At 43.3% G+C, this 19,211-nt stretch overlaps 1 protein-coding gene across 1 annotated transcript in view; it reads right to left on the bottom strand.

Moving 5' to 3' along the window:
• PGM2 (phosphoglucomutase 2) overlaps window positions 1-14,346 on the bottom strand; it is a 29,170-nt gene extending 14,824 nt beyond the window's left edge. Inside the window, exons 1-3 of the mRNA XM_081875803.1 lie at window positions 14,185-14,346; window positions 5,731-5,898; window positions 605-711 (exon numbers count right to left, since the gene is read on the bottom strand). Coding sequence (XP_081731929.1) covers window positions 605-711; window positions 5,731-5,898; window positions 14,185-14,259 — 350 coding nt within the window. The 5' untranslated portion in view covers window positions 14,260-14,346. The remainder of the gene's footprint in view (window positions 1-604; window positions 712-5,730; window positions 5,899-14,184) is intronic.
• Window positions 14,347-19,211: the final 4,865 nt, after the last annotated feature.

The raw sequence follows: 19,211 nt of genomic DNA, 5'->3' as shown, positions 1-19,211 counted from the left end.
TACACTTCTTGCAAATAATGATATTATGTATGTATGTATGTATGTATGTATGTATGTATGTCATAAAATTTACATGCTGCTTGATTGAGGATTTTTGCTACAATGCAGTTTACAAAAAGATACAAAACAATAAAATAATCACTAAAAAAATACAACTGCAAATTAAAACATAAAGGAAGTTAAAACCACCACAGTACAATAGACTAAAACAACTTCCCATAAATCTTACATACTCTTAAGTGTCCTTATTTGGGAGATATATCCCAATAAAATAGACCTCACTCCTTAGCAAGCGTGCCTCAAATTTCAGCCTTAATTCCTTTCATTTTATTATTCTTTGTCCCAATTACCTAAAGAAGAAAGATACTTGACTGGAGCTGCCAGACCCTCAAATTTTAATATTTTTATTGTTTTAATAGTGATATTTTTAGGAAAGGTGGGATTTAAAAAATCAATCAATCAATCAATCTTATCAGCTCATCATGGCATAGACTTTCCCTTGAGTTTAAGTCAAGAAAGGAGTTCATTCTGAGTGGGCCCCTTCTCCATCTATGGCAAAACAAGCATGTCATGAACAAATCATTGCAGCAGTTGCTAAGTATACCTTTTGCTGCTACCGCCACTTGGAGGATGAGCGCGAGCATCGTAGCCAATCACAACGCCTCTTTTCTTCAGGTCACTGAAGCTCTTTTCGAGGTACCTACAGAATCCCTAGAAACGAAAGCATACAAAGTGCCAGCAGTTTTGAAAGTCCGTCATATAACTTTGCACATCTTCTACAGAACAGAGGAAGAGGAAGCTATTGCTTGCGAAGTGAAGAAGTTACGGCGTCTTGAAATGAATATATTACAGGGCTCGTGGTGAAGCATCTTGCCTTGAGGGCAGAAGAGTAGAGGCAGAAACAACTTGGTGAGCTTTCACCTTCCACCCATGTTCCAAAAAATATGTCTCCTCTCCCCCGCAAGTGGCTTTTAAAGCATCATCTTGGGGACAAAAATCAAAGAATGAAAAGTGGTACCTAAAAGACGAACCAACATGCAAATCCCCCTTTCTAACAAAGCATACCTTTTCCCAAAAACAAATACTGTTAACAAGGAAGAGGCGTTTGATCAGGTAAGATAAAGAGATTGAAAACCTCAGGTCATACTTAAGGAAATCCCTACTACAGTAACTTTGAGGACTGCATTTTACCAACCTAATCTCAGTATCTACAGCCTCTGCAAATATGATGCTTACAGTATGGTGTGCTGGACCAGGGTGGCTAATGCAATGTTTTAAGCAGGGTGGATAAAAATCAATTTTTTTAAAAAACACACACACACAAAAAAAATTGGATTTTCAAAATTTAAATTGGATATTTAAAATAAAATGCTTTTGGAGGAAAAATCTTTCTAAAGATAGCTTTTAGACTATAATGTAACTTAAATAGAAAACTATTTATCAGAAAATAAGGATTTGTTTTAAGTTTTCCATGTGTGTTAAAACTCAGTCTAAGTTTTTTTTTTTAATCATTTAACCACATCAGTTAACAAACATGAATACATATACCATAATGTTATTGTTTTAGTTAAAGAAATTGTTTAAAATGTTATTAAGGAAATGATTATTTTTCTCCTTCCAATAAAGTACAGCAGAAAAGTTGTCCAAATATAAACAGTTAATTTATTAAACCTCACAATAATTTCATAATAGTATAACCACATCAGTAATTTTTTATATAACTGTAAAAACTACTCTGAGAATTTATTATTCCAAAAATGAAACCTTCATCTGGTTGTAAATATTAAGATTATACCAGCAAGGAAGGAACTATTTTGCCTTACCAGACCTTAATATTAATACAATCGATGGATTCTATGAGCAGCTCCCTCTTTGGCCACCCACTAACCTGGAAGAAATCCACGGACTCATTTCTAATCTCAAAGTTGGAAAAGCCCCCGGTCCTGACCTAGTCCCGGCGGAAGCTATAAAACTTCATGCAGACTGGTGGGCGAAAATCCTGGCCGTTACTTTTGATGCCGTAAACAACAGTGGGAAGGTTCCAAGAATATGGAAGGATGCGATTATTATTCCAATTCATAAAAAGGGCTCGACAGATGACCCGGGAAATTACAGGAATATTAGTTTATTGTCAATAATTGGGAAAATATATGCACGGTTCTTGTTAACTAAGCTTACTAAGTGGGCCGAAGAGAACAACCTGATTGGGCCTGAACAGGCTGGTTTTAGACCGAATCAGTCAGCGGTTGATCATGTCTTAGTATTATACCACCTTGCCCGGAAATATTCCGCCCCAAATAGAGGCCAACTTTGTGCGGCCTTTATTGATTTAAAGGCCGCTTTTGACAGCATCCCCAGAGGATTACTCTGGGGAAAATTAGCACGATGGGGAATAGACAAAAGACTTTTGTGGCTAATAACTAAATTGCATGATGGATCGGCCGCTAGGGTGAGAATCACTCCGGCCAGCGACCTCTCAAATTCAGTAACCATCAATAGAGGTGTTCGTCAAGGATGTATCCTTGCGCCGACCCTTTTTAATCTATTTATAAGTGATATGAGGGCGCCTCTGATAGATTCTCAAGAAACGATCCACGCCCCCCGTCTTGCCCAATATCGTTGCCCCCTTCTACTCTACGCAGACGACGCAGTGATCCTATCTTTTTCAAGAGTTGGCCTTAGGAGGGCATTAAAAATTTTCGATGTTTACTGCAAATCAAATTTTCTTACAATTAATCATGCCAAGTCCAAAGTCCTAATTTTCACTAAGAGTTGAAAAACCTATAATTGGAGAATAGACGGAAAAGCCATTGACCAAGTCTTTAAATTTCAATACTTGGGAGTCCTTCTCCAGCACAACATGGGCTGGAAGGTCCATCTGGCATATGTATTAAATAGAGCTAAAGCCCTTTCCTTTGCGCTACTGCGTTTTTTCTTTTCAGATGGGGCTTTCCATATTCCATCAGTGTTAAAAGTTTTCAAGGCAAAGGTGAATGCAACAATAGCATATGCAATTCCAATATGGGGGTCTTTTGTTAATCTAACCCAATTGGAGGTAATCCAAAACCAGCTTCTAAGAAGGTTGCTAAAATTACCCAGGTGTGTAGGCAATACTGCTATACGACTCGAACTAAATGTTACATCTCTAGAAACCACATTATGGAAATGCATCCTCTGTTACTGGTTGGCATTATGGCATAAACTTCCAAATCTCCACTTGATACAGTGTCTCTGGAGAGATGACTTCCCTAGCCCTTAGGCAAAAATAATACATGGGAAACTTGTGTCCTTAGGACTATCTCCATCTGAACTACTAAAATTGGATTTAATTTCTGCCAAGAGAATTATAACTCACAAATTAGAGGAGATGGATTTACAATTTAATATTGCGACAGGTGGTGGCACCTGTTCGCCGATAAACCTTGGCTTAACACCTCCAACGAAACTTCCATCTTATTTAACTACCTTATCTGTGGTGATGCACAGGTATGCCTTTATAAAGGCTAGATTCAATGTTTTCCCATCAAATGTGTTGGGTAACAGACTCTCCAACGGACAGATCTCAGTCCTCTGTGACTGTAAAAGTGGATCTATAGAAGCGTTATATCATATAATCTTCTGTTGTCCATTACATTCGGCTTCACGGTCCAAGTTTCTGGCCCCATATTTATCGAGAATTGCTGACAGACCTCAGGAAGCCCAAATAATATACTTATTAAACGACGAAGACACAAGTAGATCCCTTGCAGTCGCTAGATACCTGATTAATGTCTTATTTCAAAAGAGGAGAAATGGATCACTGTATGACTCTGACAGCTTAGCTAAACTTAAGAACCATCAATAAGTGCCAGAACTAAGACACATATCTCCCAAAATCTGAGGGATTTGAATTGCGGTTTACATAGAGGGAGCTTATTGTGTATAGTGTTTACTTAATTGAAGTAAAATTGGTTTTATATGGGTGTTTTAACTTGGATTTTATACCGTTTAAATTGTATTGTTTATGGATAAATTTTGATGTATTGTTTTCGATATGGGCCAATGGCCGTAATAAATCAAACTAACTAACTAACTACCAGCAAGAATGAGTCCTTCTGTAAAAAAATGATTTAAATCAAGTCTTACTGACTAGTGATTTAAATCAAGTCTTACTGACTACTGATTTAAATCATGATTTAAATCGATTTGATTTAAATCAAATCCACCCTGGCTATAAGCCATGATTTTGTGCAAGCATTGCAGAGTTATTCTTTTCATACTGCACAGATGTGCCAATGTAAATGACCGTGGTGCAAGTTATGTGCACTCTTATATACACAACACGAAAGGGGAATTGTGTTCTTATTACAGAATCCTGAATGAGCAGCTGAGCAAGACTTGTCTGTGATAATCAGGTGATTTTTTTGTGGGGGTGGGGAGCAAGATTTATGCCTGTAAATATGGGAAGAGCGGGGTGTTGATCTTAGTCTGCTGTGAGGCTGCACTTAAGTTGGGAAGGATTGCCCCATGCTGGCTCCCAGTTGCTGCAAAAATGACTCTAAGACAGCAGTGCCATCTTTTTGTATGCATGATAAACATGAAAGACTTGCACCATCAGTGCCCAGGTGAAGCCCACCTGGTGAAAACCCTTACACATATGGTTCTTAATTGTAAACTATATGCTGATCTCCGTCAGCAATTTCTAGATCTACTCTGTATCCCCAAATGGAAACCAAAGTTGGAAGTCATACATTTTCTATTACTGGGGAGTGATCAGGAGCTCACCAAGTTAGTGGCTAAATATCTCTATTTGGTTTTTTGTTGCCGAAATACACTGCAGATGTCTGATCTCCCTGGAGACCTAGAGATATGACGATAGACTGCTCTGCCTCTTTTCTTTTAGCAAATGTTTTGTGCCACTGGGGAAGTGGTCATTCTGTACTGATTTGTTTTGGATGTTTGTTTGTGATGCCAATAAAAGGTTTGATGATGATGACTGCATGTAAATTGCTGCCATGTTTGTTGAATGGTTTCTGTGGTCATCTGAGAAGAGCAACACAGCTGGGGTGTGGGACTTTACCTGTCTGTGGCACAAATAATGCAAACAGCTTGTGCAATCTCCCAATTAGTGCTCCACCTGGATATTTATTCAGGTCGATTTAGTGATCTGTTATCTTACAATCCTTGCAGCAATGTGGCAATTGCATATGTCTTGCAACATTCTGATTCCATTTTTCTGCACCTACGCTTCAACACATATCTCACTAACATTCAATCCAGACTTTATTTCAAAAATTTATAAGCTACCTTCAGGAAAAACCCTTCCAAATCGGAAGAATTAGCCTCCAAATATTGGAGAAACTATTTCTAAAAGCTCATTTTAATCTTGCAAACTGAAAAGGTGTTCCAGTGGAAAATGATGGCCATTTTGAGATGCAGTTTAATTTCTCTAAAACTTTGGGGGAAATTTTTTTAACAGCCAATCATTACAGATAGTTGCAGAGACATTAATGGTATGCTTACCCATTAAAGAAAGGCAGGATTAAGCCACTGAAATGGTTTCAATTATTTGACTCTCTACATATTATAATTATTACAAACTTTGGGTACAAACCAGAGAAAATTCGATGGGCTTGACTTATTGATAATGAGAGAGGCACTCAACTTTCTAACAATTACAACCATTCTTTGAAAAACAGGCATACAGTACTTTTAAAGAAAAATAAAGACCTCTTTGTTTAAATCTGGTACCTGAGTAGTTTGAATAATAGTCAAATCATTCATCCGAGATGTTCCTGTTCCCATAGGTGCTCGGAGCCCGGCAGTCCCAAATTCCATCCGTGAACCAAAACATTTTCGGAGTTCTTCTGTACTCTGATTTGCAAGCAGATACTTTACATTGTCTCTGGTTTTGGAATTCTGTAAAGAAAAAAGATTTCACCAGGGTTTAATTTTGAGCCCAGAATCTAGGGTGCCTTTTATGGAAAACCAATTTTGCCAATTTTTTGGAAGGAAGCAAGTCTTATAATGGAAAGAGTGTAACTGCAAGACTTCCATTATTCTAGGGAATCCAATTTAAAGAAATTCAGAGGTTCCTTGAAAGCTTATCAGAAGTTTGTCCATGAAGGGTCTGTAAGGGAGCAGCTTTCCTAAAAGTCAGCTTTCTAGCCAGCACCAATACTGACGTTTCCTTACAAAATGCAGCTGAAGGAGACACTCTCAGTTCAACACCCAACAACCCAGGCCAGGACCAGGGGCCATTTGTTGTTGCCATCTGTCTGTCTCAAGAGACGATAAAGTGCGCCTCAGGGGGTGAAGTCAAACTGCCCAGTATAACTTAAGGAGCGTCTCCACCCCCATCATTCTGCCCGGACACTGAGGTCCAGCACCGAAAGCCTTCTGGCAGTTCCCTCCCTGCAAGAAGCGAAGTTACAGGGAAGCAGGCAGAGGGCCTTCTCGGTAGTGGCCCCCTCCCATCAGATGTCAAAGAAATAAACAACTATATGACATTTAGAAGACATCTGAAGGCAGCCCTGTTTAGGGAAGCTTTTAATATTTGAAGAATTATTGTATTTTAATATTTTGTTGGAAGCTGCCAAGAGTGGCTGGGGAAACCCAGCCAGATGGGCGGGATATAAATAATATATTATTATCATTATTGTGCATTAGCACCGCCTAAGTGACCTACCATGGTTCACAAGCCTGGGCAGTTTGTATGGGGCCCGTGGGCTGCCCAGACAACAAGAACCCCCTCTTGGCCTTGCTGATGTGGTCCAAAGGAAAACAGTCATTTCTTCTAAAAACAGGAGTAGTGGTGGTGTAGGATAGGAGCCACACCATGCCTTCTGGTATACTTTTCACAGCGCTGGAAGGGCCCAAACTTCATAAGCAACTTGAGTAAATGCCATAGCCACAATTACAGTCCTCAAATAGTGACTGCATGCAAAACTACCATTGTATCATTTAACCCTAATGAATGCCTGACAGCTTAATGACGTTGCCTATTTTTAGATGGCTGTGAGATTCTTTTTCATATCACAATACAGACATGTTGCTCCACATGTTGTTATGGCATTTACAAAGTGCCTTGTATGTCCAGCACTTGCCTAACAACTAAAGGCAGCTCTAGAGAAGCAATACAGGAAAGGAGTCGTGTGCTCAAACCTGTTGCCGAGTTAGGCAACTCACTTCGCAGAAGTATTTACAGTACCGAGCTGAAACATTCAGACAATACAGAGACTGTTTGCCCAAATCCAGCTGGTTTTTGTTGTAAAGAGGGGGATACAAACCACAAGAAGCTTCGTTGTCACTAATTGTTCCTCAAGACCAGAATCACACAGCAATTATCTTATAGGAAGCCACATGGAACATATTAGAGCTCTTGAAATATTGAGAATCTTCACATTTGGCCTTCTGTGCCGCATGTAAAGATTACAGCTGAGCAAGAAGACGACTGCAGCTTCAAAGAAAGTTGGCCCCAAGACTTTGTGCTGGAAATGCTCTACAGTAAAAATCTGAACCATTCTGCTCTTCAGAAAAGGCTCCTAGACCAGCTCATAAGCATCAACCGTAAGACAGTCTTTGCCCTCTGGCTTCCAATCCAAAAGGCACAATGGAAAGGGGAGTGCTTTGTTTGCTTTTTTTGCTCTGTAAAGCCACCTTGAAAGGATTTGCATCCTGGTAGGAGGAATAAATATAACTGAAATGCATGCATGCATAAATCAATACCGTAGCTAAAACTCAGATTATTCCACACTTTGCTGGTCAAAGAGGTGCTTAATAACAATGATACTTGCAGCCTGATCTAACACTCACTCACTCTCCTACTTAGCAGTCAGTTGAAATGCTTTGGACATCCAAAGCACTTCACTCGGGGAGAATCTCCCACCACATGATTTGCCATGGATTGTCAGTGGCTCCATCTGCAATATACATTTAAAGCAGCATCACATCGCTTTATAAGGAGCCCTGGCTTTCCTCAAAGAATCCCGGGAAATGTAGTTTGCTAAGGGTGCTGTTAGGAGACCCCTATTGCCTTCACGCAGGACGCAGGTGGCGCTGTGGGTTAAACCACAGAGCCTAGGACTTGCCGATCAGAAGGTCAGCGGTTCGAATCCCTGCGACGGGGTGAGCTCCCATTGCTCAGTCCCTGCTCCTGCCAACCTAGCAGTTCAAAAGCACATCAAAGTGCAAGTAGATAAATAGGTACCGCTTTGGCGGGAAGGTAAACGGCGTTTCCATGCGCTGCTCTGGTTCGCCAGAAGCGGCTTGGTCATGCTGGCCACATGACCCGGAAGCTGTACACCGGCTCCCTTGGCCAATAAAGTGAGATGAGCACCGCAACCCCAGAGTCGGCCATGACTGGACCTAATGGTTAGGGGTCCCTTTACCTTTATTACCTTCACGCAGCTACAGTTCCCAGGGTGCCCTGGGAAGGAGTGTTAAACCACTCTGAAAATTGAAGCTCCCTGAAGCTCTCCTAACAACTCTCAGCATCTTTAACTAACTACACTTCCCAGGATGCTTTGGGGGAAGCCATGATGGTTTACAGTGGTAGAATACTACTCTAAGTGTGAACTGCAAATGGGTTCAGTGAAGCCCTGCTAACAGCACCATCTTCTGTGGATACAAGCTTGGCATTCACTAGAATCAGGGTCTTTTCAGCAGCAGACCCACAGTTAATGGACTGTCCTTCTACAAGAAGCTCATTAAACCTTGAATATTGCTTTCTTCTACATTGGCTCTCTGTTCCACAAAACGTATTCCTATTCCTTTTTAGACTGTTACTTTTGGCATTAAAATTTTGTGAAATAAACAGATTACCTGCTGTCATATCCAGGTTCAGCTTTGAGGTTAAATTTGAACTAAGGGCTTCCAAAGGCTCGCCCTTTTATCACTAAACTACAAATTGCACAGAGGCATATTAAACACATGGAAATGCAGTAAACCCATTGAAGGCAATAGGAGTGCAATCAGTCACTCCTTGTCTCAGGATTAATAGGGATGGAAGTCGGCAGTACTGTAGCTTTTTTTGTTGGTCAATGAGAAAGCAGACATTGCTACCATTATTATTGCCGTTTATAAAATTCATAGGTTGCTTTTTTTTTTACCAAAGTAACTCCAAGGGATTTGCAGTAAAAACAAGCAAGCAAACAGATACAGTAAAACTGGGGATAAAGAAAACAAAAAGTCTAAAAGGTAGTTCTATTTTTTTAAATCTACATTGAAACATTCCACCCACTCCCAGAAAACATGGGGAATTTAAAGCCTGGCCAAAAATAAAGAAATTGTGCTGATGACTGATTCCTAAAGATATGTAATGATGGTGCCAAGCATGCCATAAGACGGAGCCACCAGTGAAAAGGTCCGTTCTCGTGTTGCCACCTTTTAGGCCTCCTGTGGATTCTGGTTTAAATCAGGATTAACATTACCATACTTGTAATGCATAACAAAGTCCAGAAATTACGAAACCTATGAACCTGAACTTGCCCAAATGGTTCTAGCACACTGTTCATCCAAGGATTGAGGTATCTGTATGCGTAATAGCTTGCCAGGTGGATCCTCGTTTTGTAACAGTAAATATAGTACTTACTCTTCTGCTTATCAGGAGGGTGATCTCAGTTGAACTTTACTTTAGGTTTTGTAACCATCTTCTGATATTTAACCAAGGTTACATTCCTCAAGCCACTTTCTCAACAAAGTACTATTTCAGAAGCAACAGGGTCTGGTGATTGGTGCATAACTGCCTCTGAATGTGGGTTTTTTATGCTTAAAACTGCTTTCAGTACATATAAATATTATACAAATTTAGAACGGGATTGCTCATCAAATATTATGATCCAAAACTCATAACACAACCAGTTTCTTTCACAGTGTACTGTACCCACCAACTTGAACCACCTAGAGGATCAAAAATAAATCATTGAATAATGTCTGGCATTTTAAGATAACATAAACTGTTACAAAGCAGAATTGTAAGAAATGTACTGCAAGGTATTTCAACTATCTGGGGAAACAAAAGCTATTTATGTAAGACAGGAAGGGTATACAAAGTTTAAATAAATACACATATAGCTAAAAAATCTCTCCGAAGTAAAGCAAAAACAAAAAAAACTGGAATAAGAAATTAAACAGCCACTGAAATTGTGCCACCCTATTGAAATACAAGGAATGCTGAATGATTCTGCTACTAACACACAAAAAGCCTCTAGTCTAGATAGTTCTAAAATTTAATTTTGATACTCAAGTCACATGTTTTTGTGGAGTACAGTACATACTGTATGTAACCCATTCAAAAATAGAACACAGACATAGTAAGATGATTTGGGCAGTGGATGTTGGGTCACTATCATCTTTGTCTTCATTGCTGATACACTGGGCATTGGTAGAAAGGAAAACGGTGTTCATAAGGGTAAATGCTTGAAGGCACTATGGTTAGCAATGTTTAAATCATGTTCTATTTAGTAGGTGAGTAGCCAAAGGCCATCCAGCCTCTGCTTAAAACCGTTCAAGGAAGGAGAGCGCACACCCTCCTGAGGGAGTCCATTCCACTGTCGAACAGCCCTTACCATCAGAAAGTTCTTCCTGATGTTTAGGAGGAATCTCATTTCTTGTCATTTGAAACCATTATTGGTTCAGTTCTTACACTCCAAAGCAGGGGGAAAACAAGTTTGCTCCATTCCCCCATGTGGCAGCCCTCTAGTTATTTGAAGATGGCTATTATAAGGGACGCGGGTGGCGCTGTGGGTAAAACCTCAGCACCTAGGACTTGCGGATCGCATGGTCGGCGGTTCGAATCCCCGCGGCGGGGTGAGCTCCCGTCGTTCGGTCCCAGCTCCTGCCCACCTAGCAGTTCGAAAGCACCCTTAAGTGCAAGTAGATAAATAGGTACCGCTTTATAGCGGGAAGGTAAACAGCGTTTCCGTGTGCTGCTCTGGTGCCGGTTCACCAGAGCAGCTTCATCACGCTGGCCACGTGACCTGGAAGTGTCTGCGGACAGCGCTGGCTCCCGGCCTCTAGAGTGAGATGAGCACACAACCCTAGAGTCTGTCAAGACTGGCCCGTACGGGCAGGGGTACCTTTACCTTTACTTTATTATATCATAGTTCTTGCAGTGCAAGGAACCTTCCTTGGAGATTTTGAAGCAGAGGTTGGATGGCCATCTGTCATGGATGTTTTAGTGGAGAGTCCTGCACTGCAAGGGATTGGACTAGATGACCCTCAGGGTCCCTTCAAACTCTACAATTATATGATTCTAACAAATCAGATTTATCCCTGCAGTGCAGGGGGCTGGACTAGACGCAGCGTTTGAAACTCCCATTGTTCTAGGCGCATTTTGCGACCGGGAATTTCATTTGCATGAGCAGTTCCTGAGCTCGGAAATACGCCTAAGATTTCAGATTAAAACTGCAGAATGGAAGGAAAGGACAGCCTTTTTCTGCCTCCCCATTTCCAGCCACTCTCTGAGGACTGGAGAAGGGACCCTCATAAGAATATTAGGGGGACGGGCAGGGGAAGTATGGCTTTGTTTTTTGCAGTCTTCAGATGAGGTCTAGACCAGTGTTTCCCAACCCTGGGTCTCCAGCTGTTTTCGGACTACAATTCCCAGCATCCTTGACCACTGGTCTTGCTAGCTAGCGATGATGGGAGTTGTAGTCCAAAAACAACTGAAGCTCCAAGGTTGAGAAACACTGGTCTAGACCATGTGAAAAATGAACATAATATTTAAGCTGCAGTTCATTCATTTTCAGCTTTGTATTCTTGTTACAAAAAAGCGCGCCTAGACATTCCGTTGTTGTGCCCGTAACGTGGGCTTAAGATGCCATTTAACTCCTAGCTTTCATATATGTTTCTAACACTGACTAAATGATCCTTGGGGTCTCTTCCAGTTCTACCATTCTATGCTCTCTTACTGGAAATCCTGCTCCTGTGGCTTCCGGTTGCCTTAATGGCACAGCTCCCACGACAGCGGAGACCACTGGCAAAGCAATAAACAAAAATGAAAGAGGGTAATTATCTTTGTAAACTCCCCCCAGGGCCCAGGAAGAGTAAGCTACACTCGTGGATAGTCTTGGTACCTGGCTTTCGCTCATACATGGATGTGAGAGGCAGGGAAACGATTGGGTGCAAAGCAATTCACCTCTCGGTAACCCCTCCAATGCCGCCATTAAGAGCAGCGGTACTTCTGTTCATTAAAGGATTCATTAGGATTAATGCAGAGACACGTTGGTAATGATGGGACAAGACTAAGGACTGCTGAACTGAAACAGTTACAAGGTCGTACAGATTTAAATTGGAAAGATGACTCCATCTGAGCCAAAAATGACGGTATGTTTGTGGGGGGAGCCAATCGCTTCATTATGAATCCTTTGTTACATAAATGACTCAGCAACCCCCACCCCCCAGAATGCCTGGGAATGCTAAAAGTTTTGTTCTTTAAAGCAAATGAAGAAGAAAGGAGATGGGAGCACAGATATATATCATAATGACAAACGGGACTGTGTGAGAAAAAAATAATGTTTGAAATAATTATAAAAAGGGGGTTGGAGCCTCTGCGGAGTTAATTGTTTTACTTCCCCGCTCATTGAGGGGAGGAAGGACAGGACTTTGAAGACTTGCCGGGGCACCAGATCAATCTTCTACAAATAATTATAATTAATTGGTTCAACTGGACATGGAGGGGAGAACTTGGAGGCCTGCCAGGGCTTTGGCAGGACTTTGGGTGACTCCCTGTTTGAAATCGAAAGTGTAATTTTACAGCTGCATCAGAAGAGTTGGGAACAAAGAGAGAGACCTCTCCAGAGTAACTCCAAGGCAACAAAGGAGATCAGGAATAATTAATATGGACATAATATTTGATAAAGGAATAATTGATGGAAATTAAAACCTCACACAGGAAGAAGAAAGGATAACTATATTACAAATTACTGTATGTGTTAATGCAAATTGAAGTTAATCATTGTAGCTATGGTATAAGGGATTTTATCAAGAATGGGTTGTATTTGGTTTGAGCAATAGTCTGGAGGCAGAATGAAAAGGAATCAGACCCTGAAGTACAGCATGTGGGAAGCCATACAAAATTTATAATTGGCTATGAAATTGATTTTAAAGATTTTTAAGCATCTTAAAAATGCAGAGACATCACCTTGCCAACAAAGGCCCGTATAGTTAAAGCTATGGTTTTCCCAGTAGTGATGTATGGAAGTGAGAGCTGGACCATAAAGAAGGCTGATTGCCGAAGAATTGATGCTTTTGAATTATGATGCTGGAGGAGACTCTTGAGAGTCCCATGGACTGCAAGAAGATCAAACCGATCCATTCTTATGGAAATCAGCCCTGAGTGCTCACTGGAAGGACAGATCCCGAAGCCGAGGCTCCAATACTTTGGCCACTTCATGAGAAGAGAAGACTCCCTGGAAAAGACCCTGATGTTGGGAAGGATGGAGGGCACAAGGAGAAGGGGACGACAGAGGACGAGGTGGTTGGACAGTGTTCTCAAAGCTATCAGCATGAGTCTGACCAAACTGCAGGAGGCAGTGGAAGACAGGAGTGCCTGGCGTGCTCTGGTCCGGGGGGTCACGAAGAGTCGGACACGACTAAACAACCAAACAACAACAACAAAATGTAACTGATTTGTACATGAATTGGTATTAATATAATTTGGTGCATATTGGATTTTTGTAATTTAAAATGAATAAAAATCATTATGATTACAGCATTTTAAAAAAAGGAAATCCTGTTCCTGCGGCCACGGACTCCCTAGCCAGCCCCAGCAGGCCGAAATGCACAAGAATAATGCTAATAGCCACCCTTCCTGGGTAAGGAATGGCCAGGCAGCTTACGCAACATGCTTCTGAAAAGCTCCCTGAGGTCCCCCAGAGACGTTGCCTATAGCTACTTGCACATTCATTCCTGCAGCGCAGAGGGTTGGGCTGGATGACCACAGGGGTTCCCTTCCAACTCCACCACCCTCTCCTTCTAACACGCCCCATTCGTTCCTGCAGCGCTGGGGGTTGGGCTGGATGACCCCGGGGGTTCCCTTCCAACCCCACCATTCTGCGATTCGAACGCGCCGCCTTCATTCCCTCAGCGCGAGGGGGTTGGGCTGGATGACCCCGCGGTGTCCCTTCCCCCCTCGGCAGCTCTCCTGGTCGGCCTCCCTCTTCCCCACACGCCCGGCTCCTTCCTCCCCTCCTTCTCCCGCACCTTGTCCCACAGCAGCCAGTCGGAAGCCGCTAACTGGATCCGCTGGTAATCCAAGCCTTCGGCCATCGTCGCCATTCTTTCCCCTCAGCGCCGCCGCTCCGTCCCCTCAGAACCGCCTCAGCAGCCTCTTCCCCGGTTCCGGAGGCGCAGCAACGCGCCCAAGGCCGGGAAGCTCCGCCTCCCGAAGGCGGGCGCGGCCTGATTGGATGGGCCGCCCGCTCGAGTTAACCCTTTCCCGACTTCCCTAGCGAGCGCCGGAGGTGGGAGAGTAGGCGCATCCCTCGTGAGAACGCCGAGCGTTCAGGAACTCCTTGACTATTGGTGTCAACGGCGGCCGGCGCCTTCGCTGAGGTGGCTCAGTCGGTAGAGCGTGGAGACTCTTAATAGCAGGATCGGGGTTCGAGCCCCACGTTGGGGAAAATGTATTCCTGGATTCGATGGCTCTATTAGTCCCTTCCGAAAGCGTCTGTTTAAATTCGTTAGGAGCGGGTTGGAGTGTGGGGCTGATATCGCCAAGGTTGCGGGTTTGATCCCTGTATGGGGCAGCTGCATAGGGGTTGAGCCAGTAGATGATGCTTGGATCCTTTCTAATTACCGGTATGTTTTTGTGGTTTTGATCTTTTTCGTGTTTTCAGTTATGGCTAGAAAGATTTGCATGATGGTTTATTGGTAAAACTTTGTAACCCGCTTTTGAGTTTTGTTCTGTTTAATTATTTTATAACACACATGAAATTTATTTTACATATATAAATATATATGTGTGTGTGTGTGTGTAAAATAAATTTCATGTGTGTTATATATATGAAATAAATACATTTTTATTAGATCATTAGATCCCTTAGATCTATCCAATTACCGCCCGGTCTCGAATCTTCCATTCCTGGGTAAGGTGATTGAGAGAGCGGTTGCTGAACAGCTTGGTAGGTTTCTGGATGAAACATCTGCTCTGGATCCATTCCAGTCCGGCTTCCGCGCTGGCCATGGGACCGAGACGGCTCTGGTCACCCTAACAGATGATCTCCGCAGGCAGCTGGATCGAGGCGGGTCGGGGCTGCTGATTCTTCTAGATCTGTCAGCAGCCTTCGACATGGTCGATCACGAACTCCTGGACCACCGCCTTGCCGACGTGGGGATCCAGGGCACAGTCCTTCAGTGGCTGCGCTCGTTTCTCTCTGGTTGGGGACAGAGGGTGGCGCTCGGGGGGGGGGGGGGAATTGTCATCGCGCCACTCCTTGGTGTGTGGAGTGCCTCAGGGTGCGATTCTCTCCCCGATGCTCTTTAACATCTTTATGCGCCCCCTTGCCCAGCTTGTCCGGAGTTTTGGGCTGGGTTGCCATCAGTATGCTGATGACACCCAACTCTATCTCTTGATGGATGGCCATCCTGACTCGGCCCCAGACACACTGGCAAGATGTCTGGAAGCTGTGGCTGGATGGTTACGTGGGAGCCGGTTGAAGTTAAATCCTTCGAAGACAGAGGTCCTGTGGCTGGGGCGGGACGATATGGGATTGAGGGGGCAACTCCCATCTCTTGCGGGGGTGCAGTTAGTGCCAGCACCGTCCGTCAAGAGTTTGGGTGTAATCTTCGATACCTCCCTCTCTATGGAGGCGCAGATTACAGCTACAACAAAGGCGGCATTTTTTCATTTCCGCCAAGCTAAGCAGTTGGCCCCTTATCTCTCTCGCCCTGACCTAGCCACTGTGATCCATGCGACGGTCACCTCCAGACTGGATTATTGTAACTCGCTCTACGTGGGGCTGCCCTTGAGACTGACCCAGAAACTCCAGCGGGTGCAGAATGCCGCGGCGAGACTCCTTATGGGGTCTTCGCTGCGAGATCACATTCATCCGGTACTATACCAGCTGCACTGGCTCCCGGTGGAGTACAGGATCAGGTTTAAGGTGCTGGTTTTAACCTTTAAAGCCCTATACGGCCTAGGACCCTTGTACCTACGGGACCGCCTCTCCTGGTATGCCCCACAGAGAAACCTACGGTCTGCAAATAGTAACATCCTCAAGGTCCCAGGCCTCAGAGAGGTTAGGCTGGCCTCAACTAGAGCCAGGGCCTTCTCGGCTGCGGCTCCAATCTGGTGGAACGCTCTGTCACAAGAGACTAGGGCCCTGCGGGACCTGACATCCTTCCGCAGGACCTGCAAGACAGAGTTGTTCCACCAGGCCTTTGGTCAGGGCCAGTGGCGTAGCGTGGGGGGTGCAGGGGGGGCCGGCCGCACCGGGCGCAACATCTGGGGTTAGGGCAAATCCACGGGTTAGGGGGCGCAAATCCACGGGTTAGGGGGCGCAAATCCACGGGTTAGGGGGCGCAAATTACTTGCCTTGCCCCGGGTGCTGACAACCCACGCTATGCCACTGGTCAGGGCGCAGCCTGACTCCCTCCTCTGGCAACCTGCACAGAATCTTGCTTAATCAGTTGCCATTAATTTGATTTTAATTGATTTTTATAATGAAATACTTTTAGAATGTTGTGATTATCTGATTGTTTGATTGTTGTTAGCCGCCCTGAGCCCGGCTTCGGCTGGGGAGGGCGGGATATAAATAAAAATTATTATTATTATTATTATTATTTTATTTATTTTGTTTATTAGATTTATATACCACCCTTCCTCATAAAATCCCAGGGCAGTTCACAGATTGAATTCTTTAGTCTGGTCTATTATGGTTTTAGCTTTCTGTATATTTTAAATCATGGCTGTAAATTTTTAAAGGGATGCTTGTATTATCTATTTTGCAAACAAGATTTTTTTAGTTACAGGTAGGTAGCCATGTTGGTCTGCCGTAGTCGAAACAAAATAAGAAAAAAAATCCTTCCAGTAGCACCTTAGAGACCAACTGAGTTTGTTATTGGTATGAGCTTTCATGTGCATGCACACTTCTTCAGATACCACACAAAAAGCTCACAAAAACTCATACCAATAACAAACTTAGTTGGTCTCTAAGGTGCTACTGGAAGGAATCCTCCCCCCCCCCCCCGACTATGGCAGACCAACACTGCTACCAACCTGTAACTAGAACTATGGAAAGCACCACATTGAGCCACATGAAATGGAAGATTTTTTTTGTTTTACAAGCGAGCAGTATTTAATTTTAATGAAATAACTAAACAAATGAGCACAGATCGTTCAAGTCTATGTTTCCTGGGCCTGATTTGGCTGCAACCACCGAAGTGGTTTATCTATTGTTTATTTATTTTAAATTCTTTTTTATTCAAGTTTGCATTATACATAAAATCCAAACATTAATCATAATTGTCAACATTTAGGATTCCCTGAACCCTTAGACTTCCCTCCAGTCCTCCATGGTTTCCATTATCAATTTTCTCTATTTTTCTTAAAATAATTCATTATTACCTTAGATTTTAATACATTACAAGTATTACTCTAATCCTGCCAAAGTTTTTAGTTGTTTACAGTGTTCTCTTAAGTAAATTGTAACCCCCCCCCCCATTCCTTATTAAAGTTTCTATATTCCTGGTTTCTGATTTTCCCGGTCATTTTCGCCATTTTGGCGTAGTCCATCATCGGTTTATCCATTATTTAATTAATTAAGTTGTCCATTGCTTTATCTTGCCCAGGGCGATCCAAAGCAATTTCTAACCAACCAAACAAAAAAAAGCAAAATAAAAACTTCTGTTCCTTCATGTTCTGGTTAAAGATCTGTGTGGTGCTAAAACGCCACAAGATGGAGTCTTCTGCCATACATATGATCTTGTAGAGATGGATGAGTGAATATCTTTTTTCAGCCATGGACTTAACAAAAGAACGTACCTCCATACTTTGCAATATGACACAATATTAAACTAGGCCAGGCCATTCTGCCAAAGGCTAGGAGGAGGTGGATGAAACAGAAAGAATGCCATTGGCCAATCAGTATGAGGAAATCCGCAAAGGAAATTCCCAGATAAAATGACTTGCAGGTAGGCAGTGCTCAGATCCTTCCGGGAATTACCGTAGGTTCATGGATGAGCATAGACATGCTATTTAGGGAGGGCAAGTAAGGAGTCCTCCCATCTTTTAAATCACATGTGGCGATTTAAGCACCGGTCTGATGACTCAGGGTAGCCTCAGAGGTGCCCTGTATCTTGCCCACAGAGTCCCACAGACCTTGAGTGGCAGGTCTCTGGCAATGCCTCTCAGCCCTATAAGGTGCCTAAGGGTGCTCACCACAACTCATTATTTACCTGCCAAGCTTCTTGCACTTTCTTGCACGTTCTGCTTGGACCCTGAGGTCCAGCGCCGAGGGCCTTCTGGAGGTTCCGGCATTGCGAGAAGTGAGGTTACAGGGAACCAGACAGAGGGCCTTCTCGGTAGTGGCACCCGCCCTGTGGAATGCCCTCCCACCAGATGTCAAAGAGAAAAATAACTACCAAACTTTTAGAAGACATCTGAAGGCAGCCCTCTTTAGGGAAGCTTTTAATGTTTAATAGGTTATTGTATTTTAGTGTTTTGTTGGAAGCCACCCAGAGTGGCTGGGGAAACCCAGCCAGATGGGCGGGGTATAAATAATAAATTTGTTGTTGTTGTTGTTGTTGTTGTTGTTGTTGTTGTTGTTGTTGTTGTTGTTACTTCCTGCTAAAAGTGACTAGGCAACTGAATTAACAGCTGACCTCAACTCAATAACAAAACACCTGGCTGCCAGGCCAGTGTACTGGCAACCCAAAATTTATACTGGACCCCAAGGCAGCCGGCAAAACCTGCACTGGATCTAAGGGGGGGGGCAGGTGCTGAGATTCCAAAGAACTGGAACAATGGGTGGAAACGGCTTAAATATCCATGCCCCCTCCCATGTTGTCCTGGCACCCCAAGCAGCTAAGGCAAGAATAGGCAAACTCGGCCCTCCAAATGTTTTGGGACTACAACTCCCATCATCCCTAGCTAACAGGACCAGTGGTCAGGGATGATGGGAGTTGTAGTCCCAAAATATCTGGAGGGCCAGGTTTGCCTATCCCTGATCTAAGGCCTTCTGCCCCTTCATCCTCCCAGAATTCAAAAGCTGCTTCTGTTCTGTGCCAAA

Source organism: Podarcis erhardii (genome assembly GCF_964252035.2).
Source record: "Podarcis erhardii genome assembly, chromosome: 9".
NCBI classification, from domain to species: domain Eukaryota; kingdom Metazoa; phylum Chordata; class Lepidosauria; order Squamata; family Lacertidae; genus Podarcis; species Podarcis erhardii.
This window is presented reverse-complemented; position numbering and strand designations above follow the sequence as displayed.